This window comes from Triturus cristatus, chromosome 6 (assembly GCF_964204655.1).
Source record: "Triturus cristatus chromosome 6, aTriCri1.1, whole genome shotgun sequence".
In the NCBI taxonomy this organism is placed as follows: Eukaryota; Metazoa; Chordata; class Amphibia; order Caudata; family Salamandridae; genus Triturus; species Triturus cristatus.
In genome coordinates this window covers 1823643789-1823670186 of record NC_140589.1, presented here as the reverse complement: position 1 = coordinate 1823670186, position 26398 = coordinate 1823643789, and the positions used below count along the sequence as shown (strand labels likewise).

At 48.0% G+C, this 26398-nt stretch overlaps 1 protein-coding gene across 2 annotated transcripts in view; it reads left to right on the top strand.

Annotated features, from left to right (window-relative positions):
* Positions 1–26398, top strand: part of HADHB (hydroxyacyl-CoA dehydrogenase trifunctional multienzyme complex subunit beta) — a 341378-nt gene that overhangs the window by 231612 nt on the left and 83368 nt on the right. For both annotated transcript variants that reach the window (XM_085613199.1, XM_085613198.1), the window contains exons 5-6: positions 19884–19928; positions 20833–20932. In XM_085613199.1, coding sequence (XP_085469325.1) covers positions 19884–19928; positions 20833–20932 — 145 coding nt within the window. The remainder of the gene's footprint in view (positions 1–19883; positions 19929–20832; positions 20933–26398) is intronic.

The following is a 26398-nucleotide window of genomic DNA, read 5'->3' as shown; positions in this document are numbered from 1 at the left end:
AAATATTTCAGTTATTGAAGAGGTCTAATGGCCTATGATTTGCTGAAATCCAGTGACTGTAGTTACTATTGTGAGTGGCTGGATCAACCATGAATCTACCCCCAGGTAAAACTTTGCTTCTGATTGGGGAACTCTGCCAGGGAGCGGGACTCAGGACAGGCTCAAGACTGCTGTTATTTGTGAAATGGAGATGGATGTAAAGCAAATTGAAGCTGCTTTTTCTGCAGGGCTTGAGACACAGGTCATGGAGCAGGAAAGCACAGCTCCCATCAGACTGCCAGGTAAGAGACTGAATGGCGGGGGAGGAGGGGAATGGAGGACCTCTCAGTTTTGTCCCTCAGTTTCCTTCTCAGTTGCATTTGCTCCTCCATGTGCTACGTGCATTTCCTTAGGTCTGGTCTCTTGTCCTTTCTACCTCTGGGCCTTGTAGAATCGCCAAAAGTCTGCTCATAGTGGGGATTTCCATTACCTTTCACTTTACCTGAGCGTCACATGTGAGCTGATGCCTGAAGCACGCTCTATGGTCCCCATTACCCTCTTGTGCTTCCTGCTTGCCTTTGTTCTCTGCACAGTGATTGTAATCAGTAGTAAATCAGTGGCTTTGTGCAAATGGTGTGTTCTGCAGTACTTCCACTTCAGCAGCATCAGTGAACAGAAGGGTTGCTAAAGAAAACAGCAAAGGGTAGATTTCTGATAGTGTATTTTCCATAAATGTCATGTATTTAGCACATTAAGGGACTGTGTTGGAGTTTCAATGCAATGCCAAGCATGCCTTTGCGGAGGCAGGACTGTAACAAACAGCTGTTGTAGATATCTGTTACATGATCGCTGTTGCTATTACAGGATAAGCACAACTTGATCCTCACAGGTACTTATGCTCGGTAACTTTAAGTCTCAGTGTGAAAACCATTCAAATAATGTTTTAAACATGGTGGTGTTGGGGGCGTGGCCTGGCAGTCCAACATGGTGGATGCGCCTCAGCGAAGGTCACGTAGCCCTGCAGAAATCTGTCAATAATCCTGCCGCATCGGCTCATTATTCTATCTCTTTGACACTGCATAGCTCCTTGCCTTGCTCTCCTACCACCTGAGACCGCCGTGAAGTTGCCCGCCATAGCGTGTTACGCGGCCTGGGGCTGTGACGAAACTGAGGCCTAGAGTTTTCCAGCCTCGTGGAGGAAGACACGCCGAAGTGGGCGGCACACTGCCGGGAAAGCCCGCGACGTGTTCAAGAAGAGATTGTGGCTGTGCCGTGCATCCCTGGCGGAGAGGGGCGACCCATAATTGACGGTGTGGGGCAACTAGACTGGGGACGCAGGCTGCTACTGCCCTGATTTGACGCCCTGCACCTGGATCTCGGCGGCGATATCGAGCTGTGGCACGGTGTACTCACCCCGGGGCTTGGTCTCAGTGAGTGGCTGAGGCGGTGCCCAGACTGCAACTTTCCAGCTGGGGGCTCGCCTTGTATGCGACCCCTGACGGGCGTGATCTGTGGTCTGGCATAAATGGAGGGCGACTGGACCTGAGTCGCGGGCTGCCTTCCGGCCTGATTGATGTCATACACTCGTACCTTGGCGGCCATATCGGGCCGCGGCGTAGCCATCTTTGGGCCTGTGTCGCTGTGGACGTCTGAGGTGGGGCCCTGACCGTAATTCTCCTGCTGGGATGCCGATGCACGGTCCCTGACTGGAGGGACCCAGGGCCAAATAAGAGCTGATCGGCGTGGCCGGACCAGGGATGACAAAGGCGCTGGTGAGAGCCCTCTATCTCCCCCCTCGCTCCTGTCTTGCTGAGACCTGGTGAATCTATCTGGCAGTGCAAAGGATCCAGGTAATCGTGGTGCGCTGCTTTTATAAACGTGGGCTCTCCTACACCACACAGGCTCCTCTCAGTGAGACAGGGAGGTGGATCAACACTGGACGGTGGCAGAGATTGCTTGTCGGGGAGAGCGGTGACTAGCAGCACAAACCAAGACGAGCCCTGGGTGCCCTGTCCGTGCGTTGCCCACCCACGCTGAAGCCTTGGTCGGGAGTCCCCGAACCGATAGAGTGGAGACTGTAATCCTCCGCGTCCCTGATCCACCCTTCGTGGAGCTAGAGCACAGGGGCAAGAGGAGATACCCACTAGGTGGGCAGGGGAGTGCCCGCTCACAGAGGTGGCCGAGCTAGGCCTCTCTGAGGCTTGTGGGTATAGTGTCCTCCTCCAGTACCATCTCCCACCGGCCTGGTCTGGCCAGATTAATCGGCTCCATAGCGGCCTCGATGCACCAGTGTGCAGCTGGGCACACGCCAAGAGGTGGCCCCCATAAATTCCTACAGAATGACAAAGGATAAAATGCCCAGTGCCCCCACAGAGCAAAGGACAATGAATAAATACAGCAGCAATGTATGTATTTTTTTTCATTTATATGTATTTTCATTTATAAAGCGCGCTGCAACCCTGCGGGCATCCTGGCGCTAACGACACAGTGGAGAGACTTGGCAACAGAAAGGCCCAAAGAAATTAAGCTCTGGGAAAGAGCCAGGTCTTAATCTGTTTACGAAACAGTGTCAATTCCTGAACCTGTCTTAGCTGTAAAGGAAGACTATTCCACAAACGTGCGGCCGCAACACTAAAAGCGCGGCCACCCAAGGTGGATCTCGTCATCTTGGGAATCCTGGCCAACCTAGCTGTCGAGGATCGCAAATTGCGCGTAGGAACGTACCAGTCAAATAAGTGTTGCAGTGGTCCAGGGCCAAGCCCATGAAGAGCTTTAAAAACTAAGCACAGAGATTTAAACAAAATTCTCTGTTGCACAGGGAGCCAATGTAACTCTGATAGTGCCCTGGTGCTTGATGCTTTGCGCGGTCTCAAAAGGGCAAGCTTTGCAGCTGCAACCTGGATGCGTTGAAGTCGCCGAATCAGGTAGACAGGAGACTCAAGCAGCAGGGCATTGCAGTAATCCAGGCGAGCAAGAATAGTACAGCGAACCACTGTTCCTCTAACGTGGACAGGAAGCAGTGGGAGAACTTTACGTAAGCCTCTCATAATCCTATGGCAATTAGAGGCCACTTTGTTAACATGCGACTCCAGACTCAACTTCTCATTGAAACAGACCCCCAAATTACGCACAGTCTTCGCAGGGACCAGGGGTGAATCCGAAGGAAGGGGCCAGAAATTAGAAGGTAAGGCCTGAGGCACTTTGCCCACTGCGCAGTGCAGAATCTCTGTTTTAGCACTGTTGAATTGCAAGGCATTATTTGTCATCCAGGCTGCCATTTCCATCATACATTTATGGAAAGTGGAGAGAGAATCCGTATTGACCCCTTCCAAGGAGATAATCAGTTGTGTGTCATCAGCGTAGTTAACTGCCCTGATATTATTAGAGTTCAAAATTTTGACCAGAGGTTGCATATATACATTGAACAGAACCGGGCTCATTGAGGAGCCCTGAGGAACACCATACCATGCCTGTTAGACAGAAAATCCAATTGAAACGGAGGCAGAAATACTGCCTGCCGTCTGTCCACTAGATAAGAACAGAGCCACTTCAGGGCCAGGTCTGTGACACCCGCCTCCTTGAGCCGTCTCAAGAGGATGTCATGGTTAACCGTATCGAATGCGGCGGATAGGTCTAGCAATATCAAAGTTGCAGAGTTCCCCATATCCGCGCGCATCCGAAGATCATCAAAAACCGTAACCAATGCAGTTTCGGTCCCATGCCCAGGACGGTAACCAAACTGGTTCTCCTCCAGCCTGTGATTACGTTCCAGGAAGCCGGAGAGCTCCTGACTAACCAAGCGCTCTGCTATCTTAATCGGAAAAGGTAACAAAGATATAGGCCGATAATTCCCATAGCAGGCGGGGTCCAGTGAAGGTTTCTTCAGTAAAGGAGAAACCAACTGTGGCGGGGTAGCAGGGACAGAGTCGACAACCAGACTGGGATGGCGTAAAGAAGGTTTTATTTTAGACAAAGTTCTCTTGTGTCTTTCGGCCCGTCTTGTCGCTGCGGAAGAAGGGGACCCCGACTTGCTCTTTCTGGGTGACTCCAGATTGAAGGAAGGCGGTGTCTCTGCTGACTTCTCTCCTTAAGGGTCCAGTCCGCAGGAAGGATCTCAGGGGTTGGTAGGCGAAAGGGGAGAGAAATGAAAACAACAAACAAAACAAGGATTAGGACAATCATCCTGGTTGGCTGTTGTCAAGGACCGGGTGTGAAGGAAACCGAGTGCTCTTGTGCTCGTAGTTCTCTGGGCAGTGCACAGGGGTTTGGTGCAAGGTGAGGGTATGGGAATTGGTTCAGTACTTGATACACCGCTAAATTCGGTGAGTCGGGGTGCTCAGGGGGTAGGCGGTGTCTTTCTTCCCACCCAGCCCGCTACCTTCCCCCGTACCTGTTCGAGCCACGCTCCTCCCGTGGGAACGTGGCGGGGCGGCTCGTGGAGTCGTTGGCCTCCTGGCGTGTAGCAGTCGTCTCTCCTTGGCTCAGGACCTGCAGTGATGCTCTCTTGTTCTCTCCGCCCGTCCTCCAAACTCCTCGCACTCCTCTGCTCCAGCTCTCCGTCTACCTCCAGGGAAACGCCGTCCGTCCTCTTCCGGGTTTCCGTGTTCTTTATCCCGCCTATCTCTGCGACGTCATCAGGGGGCGGGACTTCGTCCCACTGGAAGGCCGAATTAAAGGAACCTCATTCCGTCTCTGTGGTCCAGTCTTGCGAGGGATACGGGTACCACCAATCTGTTGTATGTGGCACTGTTGGTTGCTGTAGGGGGAGAGAAGGTGGAATGTGTTCGCCGTGTAAGCGGGATACACAAGGACTGACGTCCTCCTTGTGTGAGTTCTCTTCCCCGTTACACCAACGCATCCTTCCAGCAGGACGGAACCACTCCACTACTGAGTGACTGACCAACGATCTGATGCAGATGCGGTAGAGTCTCGGGCCCCAGTTCCTTCCAAAATCTCTGGGGGATAGGATCCAACGGAGAGCCAGAGCACACTTTCTTGGCCAGCCCAATAAACTCCTCCTCGGAGGGGCAGGTCCAGTGATCCAAAAGAGGTCGCACCAAAGGCAGTGTTTCCCCGGGGTCCATGCAATCAGCCAAGCTGGCTGTCAGTAAATCCGCCCCAACCTCAGTGCTTGACAAGGGGTCTGATTGCAGACCCTCAATAATTCCTTTGATTTTATTATGGAAAAAGGCTGCCAGCCCATCACATAATTCCTGGGAAGGAATAATCTTGTTACCCATGCACTCTGGATTGGTAATGCCGCTCAGAATGTTAAAAACACATTTCATGCTGTTAGGTGCTTTCAGTATAAGGTCCGCAAAATACGACGCCTTAGTAGTTACTATGGCTCTTTTATATCTTATTAGCAATTCCCTCCATATAATTTTGTCGCTCTCTAAGTAATGGCTGCGCCACTGCCTCTCTGCATGTTTGCACTGGATCTTAAAAGTCCTAAGTTCCTCCGAGAACCATGGCGCAGAGGGAGATCCCCGTTTCCTAAGTCGCTTCAGGGGAGCAGACAAATTGATAGTATCTACCAAGTGCCTACACAGCACCTCATAATTTTCGTCAACCGACTTCTCGGGGTCAAAGGGGGGAGTCGCACCGAAAAGAGGTGATAACTGGGCTTTCCTCATAAGAGCCTTCCAATCCCTAACCAAAATACTCCTTTCCTCCCTAGAAGGGAGCCTACTTCTTGGGACCGGTGACATTCGAAATTTGACCAGATGTGGCCCATGCATCCTTCCCTGGGGACCCGACATCGCCCATGCCAGATAATGCTGCCTTGTTAGCAGAGATCATGCAATCGAGAGATATGCTGGAGCCCAATATTGGTGCGGTGGGCTCAGACGTCATGCTACTCAGGCAAGACCTCCGTATTGCGGCGCATCGCATTACTGAAACTGAATCCGGAATCTAGATGGTGGAAGACAAAGTAAATACTTTTTCAAAAGAAAGTATCCACTCTAGAGACATTTGCGAAGGGCATGGTGATGCCCGTGGAGGATGCGGAGGAATAGGCCCGCAGGTAGAACCCCTGCCCTGTAGGATTTCCAGAGGGCTGTGAGGGACGCAGTATGGATGACCTCCTTACCAAATAGTTGACAGACTGGCTTCCACCCAATTTAATGTCTCCCTGTTTCATAATTGAACAAGCACATCGGGCTCTTGTGCAGAAACCACCGCCCGGACCCCATCCCAGACCAATCATTGATAGACTTCCTACAATTTACAAGGGTGAAGGAAACCCTTACCTTCACCTCCCACCACATAATGAACTTACCGGACTACACTAGGCTGGTTCAGCAGCACCAACAGTCCTTTGTGGAAGCTGGGGTCCACCTGCGTGGTCTGAAAATGTAATATTCCATGCTGTTCCCGGCCAGCGAGGGTGTCCTAACATTCGGAGACACACTTCTTAGAGACACCGGAGGAGGTGTTCAACTGGACAGATGAAGTTGTGAAACTCAAACCCCAGACTTCACCTAGGATAGACTCTGTATCTTCCTCTGGGGGCCCCAGTCATAATCTCCTCAGGGTCGCTGACCAGCAACGCCATAGGTCACGCTCCAAGAGACGATCCAAGGCTCGCAGCAAGTCCCACATGCGTTCGACAGGAGGCCAGCTGGAGCGGACAACATCATTGCCAACTCCTCCAGAGCTGTACACGGATATATAATAAACTTGACAACAAGAACAAAAGGGCTACTTTTGTACTCTCATTCCCTTGATTTTCAAGATGCTTTTATGTACAAGGGAAGTTTATCAGAGAGCTGTTGGCTGGGAGTAAACTCTGCCCCCCCCCCCCCCCCCCCCCCCTTGGGGGTGGGACTCTCTCCGTGCCGTGACAGATGCTTCAATGTTCATGAGGTATTGGGGTGGGAGGGGGTTAATGACCAGTTTTTGTTTGTTTCCAGTGACCATGGCATCTATACGTCATCTCACATCCATATGCCCCTCTGCTAAACATGCCACTAGCCTTGACAGATGCGCCAGGGAGGGGGCTCCATATCATCAGCTGGAATGTTTGCGGTCTTCTAGATGAGATCAAACGGGGAGCCATACTCTGCCAGGCTAAACGCTACAAAGCAGATGTCCTCCTTTTACAAGAAACCCACCTGTTAGGTAATAAGTCGCCTTGCTTGGCACGGTTTGGTTATGTCCAGACCTTCCACTCTGGGTTTACCAGGGGTTCCCGCAGCGTAGCGATCCTAATTCAGAGCAGAGTTCCCTACGTTTATGACAAGACATGGTCGGATCTCCAGCACAGGGACATTGTAGTATCAGGTACATTATACGGCGAGCAACTCATTCTGGGTAGCTTCTATTCCCCCCTGCCTCTAGCCTGGAACCTCGTAGAGCGCCTGATGACACTATGGACGGAGATCCCCTCTGGCCTGGCGACTGTTGGGGGAGACTGGAACGATGTACTGTGCCCACAAAGTAATAGATGGCGCAGTACAGGGCGGGTGGGAATACAGGAGTCGAGTCTACAGTTACTGATTCAGGGGATAGCATGGGTAGACACCTGGAGGAGACTCCACCCAACAGAGCAAGAATTCACATATTTCTCTGGTGTCCATGAGTGTTTCTCTCTCCTCGTCTACACTTTCATACCTGCAATCCACCTCCACAGCCTCGAGACTGCAGAAATTCTGCCTAGGGGCTTTACCGACCACTTCCCCGTGTCGCCGCGACTAGACCCCAGATGTTCCCCATTCAAATGACTGCTTTTGTCATGGCACTTGCAGGACGAGCAATACAGGCTGCACATGCATACAGTCATCTCAGATTACTTTTCTTACAATACAGGGATGGTAGAGTCCCCCAAAACCTTGTTGGAGGCAATGAAACCAACTCTCAGGGGGGTTGATAATGCATTCTGCACTGCACAGCGTAAACACCGCCGCGAGAAGCTGCTACAGACAGAAGCCCATCTCATAGATTTGGAACGCATACGTAGGGGGGAGGATGGGAGTGTGGCACGCCGACAATTGTGTAATGCACAACAAGTATATGCCAGCGAACTGTTAAATGAGGCTAAAATAGCATGGTTAGCTACCCACAGTGGGATATATCAGTGGGGAGATAAATCCAGTGCCCTGCTCCACCATCTGTCAGCAGACACTCTGCCCCTTAACTATACCAGGTATACGCGGGCCCGCCGGGGAGATTCTCACTGATCCAGTACAAATTGCGGCGAGTTTCGCTGAGTATTTCACAGACTTATACGCTCCCAGGGAGAACCCTACAGTGAATGCTATCCACCAGTTCTTGGATGACCTGTCTCGGCGGACCTTGACTGACTCGACGAGAAAAGAACTGGACGCCCCTCTGACAATTGAGGAGCTTCAGAGTGCCCTATCCAATATGCGCTCGGGTAAAAGGCCGGGCCCAAATGGCTTCCCAGGCAAATTTCACAAAAATAACCAATCTCAACTGACCGCTCCCTACTTAGCAGCACTTAACGCCACTGTGGATAGGGGGTGCCTCCCACCGGATTGGCACCACACAGAATTAGTTGTCGGGCCGTCCCCCTGAACGCCATACCTCATATTGCTAAATATCTCTTAATGTAGAGGCTAAATTACTAGCCAAAGTCATAGTCAACCGTATTGTCCCACTATGGACCTGATTCACCCAGACCAAGCTGGCTTTATGCCAGGTCGCGCAACACGGCACAGTATTCGCTGTGCTCATAATGCCATTGCGACAGTAGACCGTATAGAGGGACCGGCTTTAGTCTTCCTTTCAGACATTGACAAGGTCTTTGACTCGCTTAATTGGACTTACCGTTTATCACTCCTGGGTCGCCTGAATATTGTCCCCGCCACCTCACATATATTCCCCTTCTATACACTGACACTACACTGTTCGCGTGGCAGATTCGACCTCGTGGACCTTTTTTTTCGCTGGGCAGGGTACCCGTCAGGAATGCCCCCTCTTCCCTTTACCTTGTTGCACTAGCTATGAAGCCGCTCGCAGCTTGGGTAAGGATAGATGCTCATGTCCGTGGCTTTGAGTGGTCACGAGAGGTCTCGGACAGCATAGGGCTCTATGCGGACGATGTACTGTTCTTTCTTACACGCCCCAATAGATTGGGCCTGTGGCTATTAAGGATTATGCAAGTCTTCAGCGAGACCTCTGGTCTTTATATGAATGCTTGTAAATCCTTCCTCTGGCCATTACAAGGTGGAAGCCAACTGGGTGAATGGACAAATGAGGTAACCGTGGTCCCAGAGGGGCTAACATATCTCTGGGTCTTCCTGTTGGCCTCCCAGCCCATTTCATGGGATAAAAATCTAGCTCCACTGTCTGTACAGGTCAAGGAGCAGGTGCTCTCTTGTTCGCACTTAGCACTTTCCCTGTTTGGCAGATCTGCCATATTCAAAATGGTTTCCATCCTCGATCAACTTCAAAATCACCCTTATCCAATACCACCCACCTGGTTTCGACAAATGAATGCAATTCTCTGTCACTTCCTCTGGAGTGAGGGCTCAGCACGGGTAGCCCTAAGAACCTGTGTTCCGTCCATATACTGCGGTGGTATGGCGACTCCAGACGTCCAGGCATACCATGCTACTTCACACCTTCTTATCCTTAACTACTGGTGGTATGGGGACAGACTAGATCCAGCTTATGCGGTCGAAAGTTGGTTAGTGGACACTATGTCATTACATTCGATCCTATATTCGGGTCCGATGCTCAAAATGTTGCCGCCAGCAACCAGGATGGTATTTGTGATTTGGAGACAAAAGCTGCGCCAAATGGGGTGGTGGGGTAGACTGACAAAGGAGGACCCCCTTTGGCGCAACGGCCTTATACCACAGTTAACTATGTTGTCCAGATTCGGTGGCTGGGAGGCCATCGGTATCTCTAGGGTGGGGAAAGTTCTGCATGGTCTGACTTTAAAGTCCTTACAGGAGCTTCAAACAGAATGACATGCCCCGCTGACAGTTTTATAAATACCTCCAATTCCGGCATGCATTCTACCCCTACATTGCCCATCAAGAAGACATACCGGAATTTAATCCCATCGAGATACCGAACATTATACCCACTACACTCGACACAACACAGGACGCCTGGCAAAAAAAACTAGGCCCCATAGATGACGACGATTGGGTTGAGGCGCTGGAGTCCCAACATGGAGCTGCTGTCGCTGCACGCCTCCGACTACTACAATTCAAATATCTCCATTGGGTCTATTTCACTAGACACAGGCTCTGGAGGGCTAGACTGGTCGCCTCTCCTCTGTCTGTGCTGCAAAATTGCAGATGGCACTCTCATACATACCGTGTGGCAATGCACTGCTCTTTTGTAGTTTTTGAGGGGAGTTGATCACTTGCCTTTCAGAAGTGCTGGGTTAGGATGTTCCATATTCACCACGACTGGCCATGCTACATATTACTGAAGGAACAGGGGGTAACGGGTACAAGCACCATCTACTACTCTTTGGACTTACATTGGCGAAACGGGATATTGCATGGAAAAACACATCCCCGCCATCAGTGGGGGTTTGGAAGCGGGGACTTTATTTCCGCATGGGACTAGAGATACCAATATTAAAGGCGAGGGGATGCCCCCAGAAACGCCTCAGGATTTGGATGAGGTGGGCAGACAATCGGGGACTATACTTGGAGCCCATTCCCCCTGCACCAAAAATTGGGAAATAGATGTGACGACAGGATGGTGAGACAAATTGAGATATAACTATGCAATCATTCGATTTGGGTGGCCGGGAACTACATGTTTCAGACCCTATATCAGATACATGGCACTGCTGTGTATTGTTTGGGTTCTCATTCAGTTATTCCTAGATCCTAAACTGCTGTATCTGGATACTGCAAATGTCAACATCAATACTGCTACTATGTATATTGTATTACTGAAAAACCTGGATGCATCAGGGCCGATACTGCTGTTGACAATAAAATGTTGTTGTGAGAAATAAAAACATAGTAGTGTTGTTCTCATATGCTTATGTAAATGCCAAGCTGTTTGGCATAACACATGCATTATCTTTTAGGCTTTAGCCAAGCTCAAGCAGTTTTGAAAGGTAAAGAAATACAGCCCCAAGATCACCTATTGTAGTTAAGTGGAGCAGCATTAGAAATGTGGTGCCCTCGTTTGATCGCTACCAATCTAGCAACTGGGCTGCATCTTAACAAACATGATGTATTGTTTGCAATTGGAGCCTGGGCAGTATATCTCATTCATACTCCAAATGGAGTATTGTAAAATGCTTATGTGTTAATGTAGCACATTAAAAGGAGCTTCTTAAAAACGGCCATGGAGAACTGGCTTGAGTTGTGGAGGGAGTGGGATGGGTCTGAAGAGTCCTAATGTGTCTCCTGCGTGTAGTGCGTATATCAACAAGGCCCAGGTATCCTTTCCATCAGTAAGGCTTAGAAGTGCCTTGCTGTTAGGCTGTGAACACCTCCGTATGGCTTGCAGTCTTTCCTTTGACAATGATTTGGCTTCTCTTCCCAGTGCTTTTAATGTGTTACTACACCTTGCAGTAGGGTTGACCTTTTTAAAAAGCACCACAAAACATAGGCTTTAACCACCAAACGGGCAGCACTGAAGCTAGGCAGAACCAACATTGCAATGCTCTGAGGCATTCAGTAGGATAGTAGCCAGAAAACAAAATGGATACAATTGCGTAGCGTTCTTTACAGTGGCTACCAACTTTGGTAAAAAACAAACAAACAACGAAGGCACCAAAACTAGGCCGTGTCCTGCCTAACACCTCCACTATAACTAGCCAGGTCTAACCACTATCTTCTCATGCACCATAGCAAACTCTTGAACCATCTCTATCCACTTCTGACCCTTTCCATTCTTTGGCTCTCAAATCAACCCACAACCTTTCTCCCATCGCTAGATTCCAGGGTAACCCTTTCACCATGCTTCGATTACTCTAACTCCTATCTCTTCTCTTTCTCCTTGTCTAAACCCTACTGCTATTTTTAGTTCCCGGTCTAGTTTTCCTCCCTTCTCTAACTCCATGGCTAACCTATGAATCATCCCTCACTCTTCTCTGGCCTCCAGCCTAACATCTGTTGCAACCGCACTGCCATCAGTGACACTTAAGCCATTTCTAGCTGAGAAACCCTGGACCACCACTGGCTCTCCTTATAAATCCTAGGCTACCACAGGCTCGCGGTGTAAATCCCCATATAGACATCAATGACTCCCTGTGTAACCCCTCAGTCACGAGTAGCTCCCTGTGGAGCTCCATGCAATCCCTCACCCATCTATAGATCCCCCCCAAAATGTTCTCCTTTGACTAATTTTGCTGTGAATGTCTTGAAGTGTCTTTGATTTTGTCATACATTTAATGACAAGAGTGTCCCATGATTGTGTGTCAGGGCGTGCCTGGATCATATGTTGTACTGGGAAAACCAATTACTTGCATTTACCCTCCCTACTTTCGTGCACAAGCTCTACTTCAATTTCTGTAGTCTCTTGTACTTGTTCTTTAGCTGCTGTCCTCAGGAAGACCCCGCCACAGTTTGAAATGCTGAGGATGCTATCAGTTTTTGGATTTTTGGGAACTGGTGCAAACTCCTCCTACAAACCGGAGGACTAATGTCCAAACCAACTACTTCCATGTGCCTTTTCCTTTCTTGTAAATGCCCTAAAATATCAAATCTTCCTCTCCCCAGGTTATCGCCATACCCTTCACCACACCACTAATTCTTAAAGCTGCTGTTAGTGTCTTACATATGCAATCCCATATCCTTCTTTCCTTTGAGCAACCCTGTTTTCTGACATGCAAAGCACAATGTTAAACTGATTTACAAGACCCTATGTATGGTTGGTCTCTCCTTCGCCTTCCCTAAATCCAGGCCTACAACCTGCCCCAGCATCCTCTCAATCCCTCTCCACTCAACAGCTGAGGAATATTTTGAGAATGCAGATCATTTATGCATTTTGATAGATTTCTTTTACCAGCCAACTTGTTCATGCTTTTTCCTGGGCTCCTGCCTAAACCATAGTGTATATGATTAAAATAAATGCCAGTCTCTGAGTCCATTTCTTGATAACTTACAGGTAAGCAAGTGATGTTTAGGCCAGATCACTCTGCAGACATGATCCCTGATTGATTCCTTTAAAAGTAGATAAATATCAATTGTTCTTTGTCTTATGACGATGATCCGGATGTAAAAAAACTGCTTGACATTACGGCTCCTCTCGGTCTTGTCCCGTTTTTGGTTGGTTCTACACACGACAAGGGACATACTTTAGATCAGGTTTTCTCCTCGGTTCCTCTTGTTGATGTTGAGCTCCTTCCGGTGCTCTGGACCGACCATAGGTTGGCCAGATTCGGGGTATTGGGTGGCGATAAATTATTCAGTAGCGCCCCCAGGCAGCATGGTACTGTTCAAAGGGCTCTGCACAGAGTCACACCCGAGTTGCTTGCGCAGGCTGCTATAGATCATCCTTGCCCTCTTTTAGGGGATTTAGAGCAGGATGTGGAGTCCTTGCAGGGTTGGCTGCTGGAGAGGCTGAACGATCTGGCCCCCGCAATGGCCCCTCGGGATAGGGCTAGGAGGGTCTCAGCCCCATGGTTCACGAAGGCATTGTGTGCTACTCGTGTAAGGTGGCCGAGAGGGCATGGCGTCTTCGCTATGACCCGGAAGCTAGAGTGGCCTATAGGACAATGATCAAATCCTATCATCAGGATATTCTCCGGGAGAAAAAGGAGTATCTGGCCAGGAGGATTGAGACTGCCTCCAACTCCTGTAAAGAGATCTTTACTGTGGTGAGGGAGTTTACGGCTCCCAGATCCAACGTGTCCCATAGTGTTCCATCGGAGCGCTGGGTCTGTGATCTGGCCAAATTTTTCACGGATAAGATAAAATTTATCCAGGACTCCTTCCCAGTGAGGTCTGCGGAGGTGTGTTCCAGCCCGATGGCCGGATTGTCCTTTCCGTCCGGGCAGGGTGCGGTTCTTGCCGAGTTTCCTCCTGTTTCGGCCGATGTTTCTTTTGCTCTGCTGGCCAGCCTTAAATCGGGCTCACCTTTGGATTCTTGTCCTGCTAAATTTCTGGCCAAGATGGCGGCCGTGGTTAACCCACTAGTCAACCCTGTGGTGAATCTATCCTTGAGGGAGGGGAAGGTTCCGGTGCCATGGAAAAGAGCTATGGTGATCCCCTCCTCAAAAAGCCTGGGTTGGACTCTGAGGTCTTGGCCAATTACAGGCCGATTTCCCTTCTGCCGGCCTTGGCTAAGATCACAGAGAAGCATGTTCATGGCGTTCTCTCCAGTTTTCTTGAATCCAATGATTTGTTCCATCCATCGCAGTCCGGTTTCTGTCCTAATTTAAGTACGGAGACGGCACTTCTGGAAGTGTCTGAGATCATCAGGGAGACACTGGATTCTGGAGGAAGGGCCATGCTCGTCATGCTGGATTTGTCGGCGGCCTTTGACACCGTCCCCCATGAGGTGCTCCTCTCCAGACTTTATGACATCGGTCTGAGGGGGACGGTGTTCAATTGGTTTACATCTTTTCTCGAGGGCCGCCGACAAACGGTCTGGGCCTCTCCGAGCTCCGCCGAGATGCCGCCATTGGGAGTCGGTGTTCCACAGGGTTCTGTGTTGAGCCCGACTCTGTTCAACATCTTTATGACACCTTTGGCGGCACTGGTGGAGTCCTTTGGGGCCCGGATCGTATCCTACGCTGATGACACCCAACTGCTTTTCACGTGTGGGAAAGACCAGGCTTTTGATGGTGAGAACATCCGGGGCTGCTTGGAGATGGTTTTTGGCTGGTTCCAGCGGAACAGCCTTAAGGCAAACTCCAGTAAATCGGAGGTGTTGTTTTTTGGCTGCTCTCTGGACCCCGATTGGCAGGCCTGGTGGCCATCAGGTATGGATTCCCCTGTCCGGGCATCGCTCGTGGCTAAGAATCTGGGAGTGAAGGTTGACAAGAATTTGTCACTGAGCTCACACATTTCTGGCCTGGTGGGTACTTGCTTCGGCATGCTTAAGATGCTCCGGAAGTTCCTGCCTTTACTCACAGAAGAGCATAGAAAGATCACTGTGCAAGCCTTGATAGGCTCTAGATTGGACTACGCGAACGTACTTTATGTAGGTCTTCCGGAATATCTGGTTCAGCGGCTGCAGGTTGTGCAGAACTCCGCGGCCCGGGCCATCTTTGGCCTTCATAGGCGAGCGAGAGCTTCGGGTCTGGTCCGATCGCTTCATTGGTTACCTATCTGCAAGCGGATTATGTTTAAAGTACTGACCCTGGCGCATAAAGCGCTCTTTGGCACCGGAGCAAAGTATCTACAGCAGAGAATGTCCTTCTACCGCCCAGTTAGATCTCTGCGGTCGGAATCTGTTTCTCGCGGTGGTTCCTCGGGTGAGGAAGACCCGCACGGGGAGGTCGCTCTTTCAGTCTGAGGGCCCCTCAGTTGTGGAACTTTTTGCCTTTGGTCCTACGGTCCTCTTCTTCTCTCCTTTTGTTTAGGAAGAGCCTCAAGACGTGGCTTTTTAACCTTTAGGGTGTCTCGGTCTTTTTCTTTTGTTTGTTTTCTTGTTTTCTGGTTTTACTGAGCTGCCTCGATAAAGCGCCGGGACACTCCACGGAGTAGCCGTGCGCTATAGAAATAAAAGTTTAACATAACATAACATTATGTCTGACGTGGAGGCAGTGATCTGTATTTTGTTACAGGGTAGACTATTGTCACTGGAGAATGACGGTTGTGGTAAAGGCTGACCATTCCTTCAAGGAGCCTACTAAAAACATTGAGTTGTCCATGCAGACTAATTTTGCAGCTTTTCTTCTGGTGCAATCTATTAGTTATTGTGCTGTATAAGTCTTATTCTGCCACTGCACTGTGGTATCTACTACTGGAGAAACATCACAGTTCCAACTACAACTATTCTGAAAGTGCTGATGTATCTTACAATATGTTGTCCATACTGATGGCTCACAATTCATTCTTCTGCTATGTTGTCCTTATTTATAACACAGGATTTATTCAGCATTTCATCATGAGCATACAAATGCATTTTCATAGACCAAATTCCTTGCAGTTTGTATCATGGCACATCAGAATCCTCCGGGACTGAGAACATTCACAAGAGAAGGATTTTCATATACTTGGCCCTGATACCAGCTACTTGCATCCGTTTAGTAATTTCACGTTGTTGGAAAACGAGGCAGCATCTGTGAGGCCTGCACAAATAACATGACTACATTTGTCCTTCACTGGGAACCAAACACCCAATTGTAGCGCCTGACTCTCAGAGGGTAGCGTTGCAGAGCAGTCTGAGGCTTACTCAAGGGAGGTGGTGTGGGCTAGTAATCGCCATTGGCAGGTGCACAAAAATAACACTCAATAATTGATTGTCCAGTCTGTACTTTGCATTATAAAAGTAAGAGTACATTTATTAAACACACACACCACTCAATACTATGCACCAATTTACAAATATACATAAGCTGTTGGAATTACTTTGTGACATTGCATACCATCTCCACCCCTCCCGCAGGGGGGGTGGGGTCTAGTACCACCACTCCCATGTATGCACATCAACTTGCCCCCAATGCAGTTAGTTGAACATAACCTGGAGCGAGGGCCCTGCGCACTGGTACCATCCCAGTGGCGACCCACCCCATTACCTCAACAAGCATTAAAAAGGGGTAAACCTGCCTTGGTGACACATGACCCTGACTGAGCATCTCCTACTGACCATAAAGTATGCACCTCTATATCTTAAGGGCTAGCAGTCTGGGGTCTTCAACTAAGCGCAGCAGCAAGAATCCATGTTTACGCACACTTTAGAATGACAGTACTCATCACCTTGGTTGATCATTTGAATGCATTGCAATTACAGCCCCTAAGGGCATCACAGATGAAATCACAGGATTGCGCATATCCAGCCAGACACCCTAGCAGGACTGTCTGGCAACATAGCCCCACTTGGCTTATGACATCTCCTTACACATGTGACTTACAGTCCCTTCAAAAGAAGTACTCCTGGCAACTACACTTCTCCTGCAGTGCGCCTCTTAACTTTAAAAGGAATCACAAAAGCATGGGTTTACGTAAATACAGCCAGACCCCTAGCAGGAGGGTCCAGCAACATAACTCCATTTAGCTTGACATCACCTTACACAGGTACTTCACTTTACACATGTGACTTTCAGTCCACCTAAAAAGAAATAACCAATAGTAAATGCATTTCGGTGCAATTACACCACTTCACCTCCAGGGGATGCCCTTCTCCAGACATCCCCCAACTCAGCCCTTCAATCCGTGATGCACTTCATAGTACACCCTCAGCTGTAGAACATAAGTTCCAGCCTAGAAGGTGTTAAAGGCTGGCTGAGTCCTGAAGGGGTTATTCTTTCAGATGCCCCGTGAAACTTAGGGGTGGACTGTTCTTCTTTATGCTGGGGGAGACTGCGGTGCTCCTGCAGCCCCCCTGCACCCCTTTTCACACGTGAGGGTGACCCCCTCCTCTGGGCACCAAAATGACAGACTTCTTCGTGCTGTGGGGGGGGGGAGACTGGGCCTCTCCAGAGGCTCCCCCAGCACCTTTTCACAAGTGAGGGTGACCCCTCTCCTCTGGGGGCCACAAAGCACCAAAACTGCAGATTTCCAAATGCCCGGCGAGGCACCATGGGGCGCTTCATGCTCCTCTCCACCAGCCCCCACCAGTGGGTACACTCTCCTCCGCCCTCAGGGTCTCTGACTCAGCAGGGTGCTGTCTTCACTGGTTCCCTGCGCCAGCCTCTCGCCAGGCTCCCCTTCTGGGACTTCTTCTCCCTGCGCAGAGGCCTCTGCTTCTGTGCCCCAGTCCTGGGCTCTTCTTATGGTGCTGATAGGGTCCTGGGGGCAGTCAGGGGGTCTCTCCTTCCAACTGCCCATTGCGCCAGGCTCCAGCACCTTCACCCTCAGCAGACTACACCCCAGAGAGCCCTTCTCTTCCTGTGCACGCACTTTTTAAAAGTTGAGTAGGGGGCTGGCAGGAATTCTCTGTTGGTCCTATCAAACAGCAACACATCACGTCCCTGCCCCTGCTCCCTCCTTCTTGTCCAGCCTCTGAGCTTGTTCAATAATGGCGTCCTACAGGGTTTCTGGCCACATGTCTGAAGCCTCATCCCCCACACTGCCTTCCCTCCTTGTGCAGCCTGGTGCCCGGCACCCAGTGACAGCTGCTAATTGATGAACCTGTATCCCCTCCCATCTTCTCTTCATGGAGAGGAGGCCCTAGCTTGTGGAAGAAAGGTTATCAATCCATCCAGCTGAGGTCAGCCCTCAGCCTGGGTCTGGTCCTGGCTGGCTCACAGAAATATGACAGTTCTGGATGACCCAAAAGCAGTACAAATATGACTTTGGACTCTGCAGAATGTCTTTTCACCTCCAAAACAATGGACTTTAGTACATGTCTGGAAACTGTAGGCCTTGTGGAAGTTAATTTAGCCATGGGCCCCACATTCCCTTAGGGAAATAATGAAGTGAAAACACAGTAAAACACACTGACTTTCCCTGGCATGTTTCTTTCCAGCGTATAAAGCCTATTCCATATCACCAACCAATACTGCATAAGTCCTGCCACACCATTCACTTTGTAGCTGCTCCTGGACTGCGCACGCTATGAATCTCCCCTGCGCAGCCCGTACACGTGTGCACACGCATGTACACATGTGTCTGCATGTAACCAGCCCGGTGTCCCTTACTCCAGCTGCTGCGCAGTGGCCTGGTCAAGCCGGGGGAACACCAGTAAAATCCCCATGCAGTCTCTTACATCCTGAGTTCACTGTGGGTGAGTCCCAACTTATGAGGCTCCCCCACAGTAAAAGCTCAACAATTAGGTGCTCAAAAATCAAACAATCCGGGCGGCCCATAGTGTCAGAACCACCTTCTAACACACGTGTCGCCACTGCTGCACAACCTGTTATTGTGTTAGTTTTACCTAGTTAACACAGGTCTGGTCAATGGTTCTGCGATATACTGAAGCCTTCCAAGACTTTCAATCCGCTTTTTCCTATGGCAAGACTTGGAAATCTTTTTTGTGCCTCTGTAACACAAATTGGGTTTTGTTGAAGATCCTACTGATGCCTCACCAAGGTTAATGCTGCGCTCTCTTTGAGACTGCTGGGAAGACTGCCATACCCTCGGTAAAAGCGTGAGCCTCCCTCCCTGGCGGCTTGCTCAACTGTGGGCCCAGGTCCAAGTGCTTTCTTTATTACCATTATGTTATGCAATGCCACAGTCGCCCAAATGAAAATCTTTCACATCTTGTGTGGTGATGCTTTGATGTTAATTGGACTGAAATCTGCAGAGTTGTCTCATATGAAGAAAGGAGTTCTGACTCCTGTCCTTCACTGATGAATTGGAAAAAACATCCTTTGTTATGCTGAAGACCACCTAGCTCTACTTGAGGCACACTGAAGAATAACATTTATGTCCATCTCTGACATAGGACTGGATCACAGCTGTATTGTAGGGATCAGCTTGGGTCTAAAATGTTTACTGTATTTTGTTTGCCAATACCTAATGCAAAATGTATATTGTCATATAGTTTTTTTCCAGTCCATGCACATCAAGGAAATGTATAATGCATAATGATATCCCAATCAAAAGTGTCACTATGTAAAGTCAATAGTCCCATAGTCTCCACTATAATGAGTTGACACTTTCTTTGGAAGCTCATCTGATTTGATTTAAGCAATAGGCCGGGCAAGTTGATTTTTTTGCAGGACAAATAGATTTCTGTGGTGTGTTGTCCCATGAACAAGTACATTTTTTTAAAACTATTCTACATCCCTTCATTAAGGAACATATATAGGTTAATTCACTTTCTCCATTCTGTAGCCTTTGTAGACTTGTCTTGCTCTGTTGTAATTGTGTTTGGCCCTTTCATATTTCTTCTTGCAGCTATGCAGACTTGATGCCTCATGACTTGGCAAGAACGGCTCTGCAGTAAGTATTTTTAATTGGGAAAAGGTATCTGAAGAATTAGCCAGCAGAGTTTGTCCTCTGCTAGGATCATTCCCTGTCTCAGGGCGTTTCTGATGCTTTGGGTACAAGTTTTTTCTCAGACACTGTTAATACTGCTCTGTTTGTTTGAAATGTCCTCATAACTGTGATCTGAGTTAAATGTGGGTGCCAGACTGGGTTTTATAGATTCATCACCTCTCCATGGATATGCCAATATTTGGGAGTAATTTCCTATAAAGTGACTCCACTCCCTTTTATGTAATGGACCTTGTTCTATCTGTGCTACTTGCTTTTAGATACTCTGCTTCTTGGCTGCAGTTTTGGGTGCCTGTACAAGAGTCCCCCAAAACTGTATGTGCTCCATCCAGGATTGTCACTGGTTGGCACCCTGTGAGCCACAAATGATTGCATATTTGTCAAGTGTTCTCATCCTACAATGCAGTCCTCTTTCTTTTGGCAATGCTGAGCGGTACAAATGATTTGCCCCTATGAAAAGATTTGATTGTTCCAGATCTAACCTACACAAGATTGAAAAGCACAGACCTAGGCTGGCCTTGCTAAAAGTTGATACTGTAACCTGTTACTACTGTCTCCAACTATAAACCGTGCAGTTCTGCAACACAACATTTTATATAGTTTGTTTTTTCTCCATGAGCTAGCAAACTACATTTGCAGGAATCCTAGTATTACTTTCTCTTGGTCACGGTGGATGCCCTACAGGAGATTTGTTTAGTTTCGTAACATATCTGTGAATAAATATCAATGTGGCCTGCCAGACCAACTCTAAATTGTGTTGTAGCTTGCATGATCGATTGCTCTTCATAGCTGAACTTGAGTCTTTCTTTGCTATTGATTGCATGTTTCTTTTTGCCTTTTCCAATATCAGAGGGTTGCTAGACCGCACCGCCATTCCAAAGGAAGTTGTGGATTACATTGTGTATGGCACTGTCATAATGGAAGTGAAAACCAGCAATGTTGCACGCGAGGTGAGTGAAACACTGTTTTGGATTGGCACAGGTGTGCATTTACTGAAAGGTATTTTTTGTTTGTTTTGTAGTGTAAAGAAAAAAAATCATTTTAAGTAACACTTGAAAATGAAGAAGAAGTACATGATGCAGTGTCCACCTTTTGCATTCTTGGACTTATTCACTTCCGTAGTGATAAATGGGAAGCAAGAGGGTATGCTGCCTAACTGTGCCAGGCGGTGCTTCTGCCATCCAGCTGAGAGGAGTAACAGTGACCTCTGTGAAAGAGAAACCCATAGGGGTGTGAAAGGAGGTATCAGAAGACTGGGTTATTTTGAATTAGTGTTTACTAGAGTATGGGGAAATATAGCAAAATGTAGCAGCAATCAATTTATTCTTCTTTTTTCGTATGTATGGTTTACCCATGAGTACTTCTCCCACCTTGCCTTGCTTGTCAGTAACAATTCAGTAGTTATGGGAGAAGGGGAAACAAATGGTTAGGTATTGCACCTAGCCGTTTTGAGTGCCATAGACCAATCAAGCTTTGCCCTTAGGTGGCTTCCAAGTCAAATTGATTGTCTACAAATTGCCTTTAAAATATTTACATCATCCCACATATCTCTGAAATCAATTCAAATTCTGAGTGGAATATTTTTGAAGATGTACAAATGTACTGAAGTAAGTCTTTTCTTCCATTTCTCCCTCAAATCAATTGTCGAAAGTTACATTGTCCAACTGCTGGGGAGAATTCAGTGAGAGTTGTGTTAACAGTGGGTCATGCGGCTTTGACATCTGCTTTCCAGACCTGTGTTCAGAGCTACTTTAATTGTGCAGTTGATTATAGAATAGATTGGGTAATGAACACTCTGTTCAACTTCTTTTTTTTCTTTTTTTTTTCTTCCCTTTTTTTCTTTTTACAGGTGTCATACAAAAAAAAAAGTTTTTACAAATTCATTAAATAGTTATTCCTATTAAACCATACAGGAAGCACGTTACACAATAATAACCATTATAGATGCATATAATACAAAGCCAAACTATTAAATGATAATAAGGCAATAGTTCTAAACCATACATTATCGGGAAATAAATAAAGCAGTAATCAGGCGCTCGAACTCCTCCAGATGGCAAGTGGTGCCCAGATGTTTCTTCCGAATTCCCTTAATTTTTTACCTTTTAGCTCATATAGGCAAGACTCAATATTGTGCACTCCCAGCAACCTTGCGATCCACATTTGAAAGGTGGGAGGGGAGGAATCTTTCCAACCTGCTGAAATGAGGATACGCAGCACTGCAGTAGATATAAAAACCAAGGCTTCAGCAGCACTACCCAGCTCCAATTTCCTATCTACGCCTAGCAGCATCAAGGTAGGGGATAAAACAATCCTACAATCTAGCAGGCCCTCCAGAAAATTTGAGATTTTCATTAGTAACGTAGATAGCTTATCACACTGGTGGAACATGTGGATTAGATCCGCAGGACCATTATCGCATCTAGGACACTTATCGTTCTCCACCAGGCCCCAGGCATACAGCTTCGCCGGAGTAAGATACAGATTAAACAGCGTTTTGTAATGCTGAGCTCGTAAGTTGGAAGATCGAAATAGTTTCTTATGTAATGCAAGTGCTAGATCTACATCCACATCAGGATCGCCTAATTTCCCTGCAATTGCAGATTCTGTTTTCTCCAAATCGTCCTGAATACCCACCAATAGGTGGTTATAGACGCATGTTATTTTATTACCCCCGTTCCATAAATAATCAATCAAGGGGAATCGTCTTGTTACAGAGATCCTCGGTCTAAAGGCCATCAGCGTTTGGACTAGCTGTCCGTACAGAAACCAGTGATTAGACGGAATCCCAAACTTGTGCTGAATCACTTGAACTGAGGACCTCCCCCCCCCCCCTCCATAATGTCCCCTATAGTTCTAATTCCATGTTCTTTCCAAACCAGGCAATTCCTGTCCATACCCATATGAGGGAGCAGGTTAGAGTTCCAGAGGAGGAGGTGCGCATTAATCTTAGGAATTTCCAGCAGCTTTTGGACGGCTTTCCATGACCCCCAAACCCCACCCATGATCTTAAGCCGGGCCTTCTTATAAAATCTCCGATCCACCTCACTCAAAAGTAGCCCAACAGCCTTCTTCCCCAATAAAAGCTCAAAAATAGATGGGGGAACCTGACTCTCTCCTTGGGCCGCTTCCGAGCTAGGGACTGATTGAAAAAGTATTGACATTTGAGCCAGAAGGCAAGATAGAGGATATAAGCGAAGATTTGGTAAGGCCATACCCCCCCTTCCAAACGGGAGCGACATAAGCTTCATGGAGCGCCTAGTCTTCCGTATTGCCAGATAAACCGGTTAAATATTGATTCCAGACTTTTTTAATAGTTTTTCCTCCAGCAATAATGGGATGGCACGAAACAAGTAAAGAACCTTCGGGAATATTGACATTTTAAGGACGTTTACCCTCCCTACCAGAGAGGTGTAATACATCCAACCTCTTTAATTCTGCTTCAATCGATCCCATAAGGGGGCAATAATTTTCTGTGATGACCTTATCCACTGAGGCATTAATTCTTACCCCTAAATAGACCGCTGAGTCTACGTATCTACTGTCCGACTTATTAATGTTCTTAGTACAGATAATCTGGGTCTTCCCCTCATTTAGCAGATACCCGGACCTGCTACCAAAGTCTTTCGCCAGCTCTGCAAGTACAGGCATCGCCTGCTGCGGATCGGTAGTAAGAACTGCCAGATCGTCAGCGTATGCTAGCAATTTACTTGTATACCCGTTCAACGTCACTGGACTAATCTGAGGGCAGCCCAACATTCTTTGAATCAGGGGGTCTATATATAGTGAGAAGAGGATCGGGGAACAGGGACAGCCCTGACGCGTTCCTCTCTTGATCGCAATTTTCTCCGAACTCTCTCCCATTACTGACACCCTGGCCACCAGATCTTTATACATAGCTCTAAGAGCCCTGATGACCTTGGGACCAAATCCCCTGCCTACAAGGATACCCCACAAATACTCCCAGACCACACGGTCAAACGCTTTCTCCGCGTCGAGGAGGATCATGGCCATCTCTTTTTCCCCCCCCCCCCCCGGCAGCATGGGCATCAAACAGCGCGTTAGCTCGGCGAGTGTGGTCCGTCGTGCCTCGCCCAGGCACAAACCCATGCTGCCAAGGAGAGACAAGACCGCCAATGACCCTCCCCAGCCTTTTGGCCCATATTTTCGAGTACAGTTTAGTATCTGCATTGATGAGCGAGATAGGCCGGTAAGAACCTGGGTTCTCCTTAGGTTTATCCTTCTTGTGAAAGATAATTATATTGGTCTCTTTCCAAGAATCTGCAATGTCCCCAGTACACAGATACCATTAAAGAGATCCAGCAAGATAGGGACTATCTCAGATTCAATGCTTTTGTAGACTTCCAGGGGGATTCCGTCGGGGCCTGCTGCCTTACCGGCAGCAAGTTCCCGTAGGGCAGCCTGAATCTCGCTTCCAGTCATGTTCCTATCTAGCGCTTCTCTAGATAGATCATCCAGCATTGGGCCCCTATTGCCATTCTCGACCATTTGTTGTCCTTGACGGATCTCTTCATCGTACAGTTTTTGCTAGAAATTTTTAAAAACCATTAAAATTTCCTTTGACTCCGAGTAATTCTTACCGTCCTCTTGTATGCTAGATTTGATGTTCCTCGTTCTACCCTGTCTGATACGAAGTGCCAGGACCCTACCTGCCTGCTCCCCTGTCTCATACCGCTTAGCCCTTGAAGCCTGATAATCCCCTACTGCCTTCTGTGTAACCAATTTTTGAAGTTCGGCTTTAATGATCACCAACCTTCTTTGGCTGTCCGTCCCATCTACACCGCTACCAATGTCCCTAATGTGCAGTTCCTCCGCCTTCGCTAAATCATCCATAAGCCTATCTAGCTCTCCCCTGTCCGCCTTCCTTATTCTCGCTGAGCAGCTAATGGTTTCCCCTCTGAGAGCCGCCTTAAAAGCTTCCCAAACGCTGTTCCTAGATGTACTATAGCGGTTTGCGTCAAAGAACTCCCCTGTCCATTTTTTAATATGATCTAAAAGTCTTTGATCCGATAATAACCTTCTTTCAAAAGTCCAGCTGGTATGACTTTTTTCTACTGAATCTATTCTACAAGATAAGATCAGCGGATTGTGGTCGGAAATTATTCTTGGGATTTTCTTTATACCAACTCTATTCAGTTCTGACGTCGATATAAAGAAGTAATCTAGTTTAGAGTATTTTTGGAACGGGTGCGAGAAATACGTATACCCAGGGTTCTCTGTCTCCTTCTCACCCCAAACATCCTTAAGCCCATGTGAGCTCATTAGGGGGGACATAGCCCGAAACACCCTGGGTTTTCGTCCTGTGTACTTAAATGCATTATGCCAGCCAGTGGATATGTTTAGATCACCGCAAACTATCATGGGGGTTGGCCAGCCCGCTAGCTCTTCTTCCAGGAAGTCAAAAACTTCTGGATCATCGCAATTTGACCCGTAAATCGAACAAATTGTATATCCTAAACTCAGCTCTGCAATGACCCACCTGCCCAAACTATCGCTTTTAACCCGCTTCGCCCCCCCTAAAGAAGATCTACCTAGGATTGCAACCCCCCTAGTTATAGATGTCTGTGATGTGCAGGCTATCGGGTCAAAACCCCTAATGCAAAGTAAATTCCGTTTGGCCCACGGCAAGTGGGTCTCTTGCAAACAAAGTACATCTATCCCGTTATATTTAGCAAAATAATCCAGCTTTTGGCGTTTTTTCCAGTCATTCAGTCCGCAAACGTTGACTGTACATATTCTAATGTTCGGCATTATATAAATTTCTAATCATCCTTGCCGCTGTATGCCCGGTTTGTCTCAGAATATTCTGTAACATTATCCCAGCTAACGCTCTTGCAACACTGAACCAACCGGATTCATAACTGCCAAACTCCTTACAACACCAGATTATCTCATTTTTTCTTTTTCCCCCCCACACCCAGTTCCCCCTCCCTACTCCCTCCTCACCCCCCCTACTCCCCGACCCCCCCCCCCCCCACACCCTCCCCTGTACCCCCTCAGACGAGGTGCTCAGACCTAGTCTGTGCATGAGATGTAAAGCAGTTGTCGCAATGAGTAATAGAAAAACCATTGACTGTAACCTAAGATCACGCCCAGGAATAGTCACACATATGCAGCGAGATGGCAGCACCATACAGCCCCCTAAACAACCTGAAAAACCTGAAAGCCGCTGAGAAAAAGAGAAAAAGATACTGTGACCCTGTGGAAATACCCTAAACAAACAAGATATCCGGCTGGTACTCTTTCCCGCAAAAGCCTAATTGCCCAAAGAGTCTAGGTACGCCTTCGCCTTTATCTCAGATGAAAAATAATGGGTCCCGCCTTCATTGATAACCTTTTAACTAAGCGGGATTTATCAGGTAGGCCTGTAGTTTTTTTTTCCTGGAAGGGTTTAA